Below are 4,268 nucleotides of genomic sequence, written 5' to 3' on the forward strand. Positions count from 1 at the left end.
GCGTCACTGGGCCCCAGCGCGTCCCTGTTTCGCGCCTCCGACTCCGCGCCCGTCGCCTCCGCTGTCTTCCCGCACAACCGTATCACGCCCAGATCTGACCTCCCCACACAGCATCCCGTGGAACTACCCTATCAACATGTGGTGCGTCGCTTGCGTCCCGCTCCGCCCTGCCCCCCCAGGGAGCCAGCGAGTGCGGCACTGCTCACGATGACGATGTCGCAGGTCGTGGAAGGTCGCGCCCGCCCTCGCGTGCGGGTGCACGATCGTGATGAAGCCGTCGGAGCTGACGCCGCTGACCGCCCTGGTGAGTGTGCGACCGCCGCTGCGCCGATGCCATGATTTTCCTGCAAATGCCATGCCCCTCTGGGCGTCCCGACGGATCTCGACGCGCTCCGAGCCGTTTTGCTCCGAACTGCCCGCCGCCGCCTTGTTTTGTTACGATCGTATCTGGCGGCCCGTTGCGGTAGCGACGCCTCGCCTTCACGGGGCGGTCGCTATCCCGCCGAGCGTGGACGCGCGCATGTATCGAGCAGCGCGGGCGCGGGGCGCCTGGAGCTCTTCCCGCGTTATCAGAAGAGCCCTCTGACGCCACTCGGACGCAGCGCCCCCGTTCTGCAGCGCGAGTCTTCCTCGATTTTGGCGGTCACTGGCGAGGAGACGAAGCGCCTTGCATGCGTGCTCGTGTCGTGAACGGCTGCGTTGAGTAGCTTGGGCTTTTCATTGTTCGCTCGCGGCGCCTCTGGACATGAAGCTGGCTCCCGTAGGGATGGCATTGACTTCTACTCATTGCATGGCTTCTGACGAGCGCTGAGCCTGTGGCGCCCGTATCCCAGACTCCTTCCCTCACCCGTCTCTCTGGGATGGAATCATCTATGTTCCCATCGAGGCAGGATCGCACGGCGACTTCCTGTGTTGCGCCAGGACCCTGAGCAGCCTCGGGGTCTATGTCTCCAGTGCGTCCGACCGTCCAGCGGTTGAGAGCAGGGGGCATGGGAGGGCCTGCGCGCCTATGTGTCGTTGGGACGTCAAAAAGGACGTCCTGTGATGCTGGTGGGCACAGTTGCCTGTCTGGACACCATCTGTCGGGTTCCGTGCTTTCTATGCTTATGCCGGCATAGAAGCACCCATGACTACACGCTGGACAATCGTCGTGCTCGGATTGTTCATCGCGGCTCGGCACTTGTGTGCAACTTGTCCCGGGAGCTCATATCATTTGCGCCCCAAACTCTCGTCACAGCTTCTGTCGAGAGGCTCTTAACCCCTCCTGCCTCTTGCGTGGTCGTTCCAGTGATCCCCGTACTCATTCCCCACCTCCCCGCAGAAACTATCTGAGCTCATCGTGGAAGCGGGGTATAAAATCTCCTTGCCCCCTGCCGGGACGAGGCTGCTGACCTCGCACTTTTTCGCAGCTTCCCTGAGGGCGTTGTCAACACCGTCCCCTCGCTCGGCTCCGTCGGGGGAGCCGCGCTGTCATTGCACAAGGATGTCGACAAGGTGGCGTTCACGGGGAGCACAGTAACCGGGCGCAAGATCATGGAAGCTGCAGCGAAGAGCAACCTGAAGAAGGTAAGCACGCAGCCCTGCAGCGCGTCCGACGCACCTGCTGACCCTCGCGCTCCGCCATTGCTCTTCACACCTGATGGCGTCGATAGGTTAGCCTGGAGCTTGGTGGGAAGTCGCCACATATCATCTTTGAGTCTGCGGACCTTGATCAGGGTGCGCTCTCTCGGACGCACTAGTAGTGCCTGTACGCCCGCTCACTTACGTTTGTGACCGTGCGCGTCCTCGCGTCCCCACGCCGTCTTCCGCGCTGCAGCTGCGAACTGGGCCGCGATGGGCATCCTGTACAACACTGGGCAAGACTGTACGGCCGGATCACGCCTCTTCGTCCAGGACACCATCTACGACAAGTTCATGTCGGTGCGTCTCCTCGGTCCGCTCGGTGCATGTGCACAGGTGACTGATCATCACCCACAGATTCTGGTCGGGAAAGCGAAGCAGCTTATTGTTAGCGACGGCTTCAACGAGAAGGCCTCTGGCGGTCCTGTGGTGCGTCGGACCATGTCCCCTTCCTTCCTCGGTCTTGGTTATGTAATTTCAAACCTTAACCCCAATTCGGGTTCGTTTGACACCGGCGCGTGTTCTGGCGCGCATCGACCATGTTCCGCCCGCCACGCAAATCGAGGCTGATAGCATGCCTGTAGGTGTCCAAGACGCAATACGAGAAAATATTCCGCTACATCGGCTACGGCAAGGAGGAGGGCGCGAAGCTCATCTTGGGAGGAGAAAAGCGCGCCGGCAAGGGCTACTTCGTGGACCCCACCAGTACGCCGCATTCTTCGTCATGTTCTGCGTGTCGTGCTCGTGATTTTTGACTGCGCCCTTACTCAGTCTTCACCGACGTCAGGCCGGACATGAAAATCGTGAGTGAGCCGCGCTGTGCTGTGCCGCCGGCCTAGGGGTGCGAATGACGAGCGCGCGGCGTTTGCAGTTCCAGGACGAGATCTTCGGGCCAGTGCTATCTGTCGCCAAGTTCGCGACTGAGGAGGAGGCAATCCGGCTCGCCAACGATACCACTTATGGCCTAGGTGCCGGCCTGCATTCCAGTACGTCCCCGCATGCTGTGCGCTCAGTCGCGATCGGCCTCGATCGGTGTGCAGCCCGACGACGCGCTGACGTCTCGCGATAACGTCGATCGCCTGCGCACGGGCTGCCTCCTATGTCTGGCCGCTCGGGACGGGTGTGTCATCGGTGCTCACGCTAATGGATGCGTCCCTCGTCAGATGACGCCGGCCAATGCATGCGCGTCTCGAACGAGCTGGAGGCGGGAACGGTGAGTGTTTGCGATCGCGCGGCGGGAGACGTTTGAGATCATGCGGAGGCTGGGGATACCGGCGGCGACGACGGAATCTCAGTATCTCGGGATCTCTGCAGAGCGCGCGTGGCTCAGGAGGCCCCTCCGACGGGCCTCCGTGCCGCGGCACGATCGCTGCTAGCTCGCCGTTGCGCCGTCAGAAGCGGGCAGGGACTGACCGACTGCTGTGTCGGCAGGTCTGGGTGAACCAGTACAACCTCCTGTACAACAACGTGCCTTTTGGCGGAAAGAAGCAGAGCGGCATCGGTGCGTGCTTTCTTGGATTTGCAGGCCGATCTCCTATGCGCGCGCCGGTGACTGCGCCGGTGACTGAGCGTCTCACGGCGCAGGCGTGGCTCTGGGATTGACGTCGGTGGTGTGCTATGCTGATGCCGCGTTTGCCCACAGGCCGGGAGCTGGGGAGCTATGCGCTTGAGGAGTATACGTCGGTCAAGGCTGTGCACTGGAACTTTGCCGATAAACTGGACTGGCCGCTCTGAAGTGGAAGATGATGAATTAGTCCGTGAGCCAACGGAGGGGTGTACGATTATTAGAAATATCTAGGCGCGGATCTTCGCGTCGATGTACGCGCGTGTACTCTTTTAACAATTCTCTTTTGTGCGAGTCCTAACGTGGTGGTATGAACGGAAGAGGTGTTGATGCACGCGCGCGATTCTGAGTGCAGCGATGCCTGTGTCAGTCAACTTTACAGCAGAGCGAAACCGACGAGGATGATGTAGGGCCGTGCAATAGTCTGACACGTCAATGGATTTGGTGAATGGCTCACAGCACAATAGGCTTGTTTGAAGACTGCTGCAAGCCCAAATTTGAAACAAGACACATCCATCAGGAACATCCTCTCACAATAGTTATGGCAAGACATCCACTAATTGTAGTAGAATTGTCCATAATGTTACATAATTATGGAACTCTCTAAATGATCTATATTTGCTGCTTGCATCATTTACCAGAATCTGTGTGCTAAATTTTCCATAATTACAGATGGGTAATAATACATTTATTGAGGGGTTTCAGACCACTTTCAGCCTTTTCATACATGAACATGTATGTGAACTTATTATAGGACAAGCCCAGACAAAATACTGTTATGTCACTGGCACAGCACACAACAAGTTGTTCAGTTTAGTGATGAGCATCTAGACTCTGTAGGCTTGGATCAACCTGATATTTTGACTTTGAACTCATGCTTGTGATTGGACAATGACTTCATGAGCTGGTATGATTCCTGCAACTCAACTCAACTCAGCTTGTGCACAGCCTGCTTGTCTGATAGTGTCTAATGTCAGATGGTGTCACAGAATTTCTAAGCATCTATCTTATCTCAGCATCTAGATGATCTACATCTTATCTGATTAGATGTCTTCCTATTACAGTAAGACAATAGATTGTGACA

The 4,268-nt window shown here is 57.6% G+C and overlaps 1 protein-coding gene across 1 annotated transcript; it reads left to right on the top strand.

The window, feature by feature from the left end:
• Nucleotides 1-207: 207 nt before the first annotated feature.
• Nucleotides 208-3,354, top strand: FIBRA_08834 (uncharacterized protein; the record flags this gene model as incomplete). The annotated part of the gene is made up of 11 exons (XM_012330452.1): nucleotides 208-308; nucleotides 1,410-1,566; nucleotides 1,653-1,716; nucleotides 1,817-1,920; nucleotides 1,978-2,049; nucleotides 2,205-2,325; nucleotides 2,392-2,423; nucleotides 2,492-2,606; nucleotides 2,784-2,833; nucleotides 3,052-3,121; nucleotides 3,263-3,354. 11 exons carry the CDS (start codon nucleotides 208-210, stop codon nucleotides 3,352-3,354), a joined length of 978 nt encoding a protein of 325 aa, XP_012185842.1.
• Between the last annotated feature and the right edge of the window lie 914 nt (nucleotides 3,355-4,268).

Source organism: Fibroporia radiculosa (assembly GCF_000313525.1).
Source record: "Fibroporia radiculosa TFFH 294 genomic supercontigs, scaffold3668, whole genome shotgun sequence".
NCBI classification, from domain to species: domain Eukaryota; kingdom Fungi; phylum Basidiomycota; class Agaricomycetes; order Polyporales; family Fibroporiaceae; genus Fibroporia; species Fibroporia radiculosa.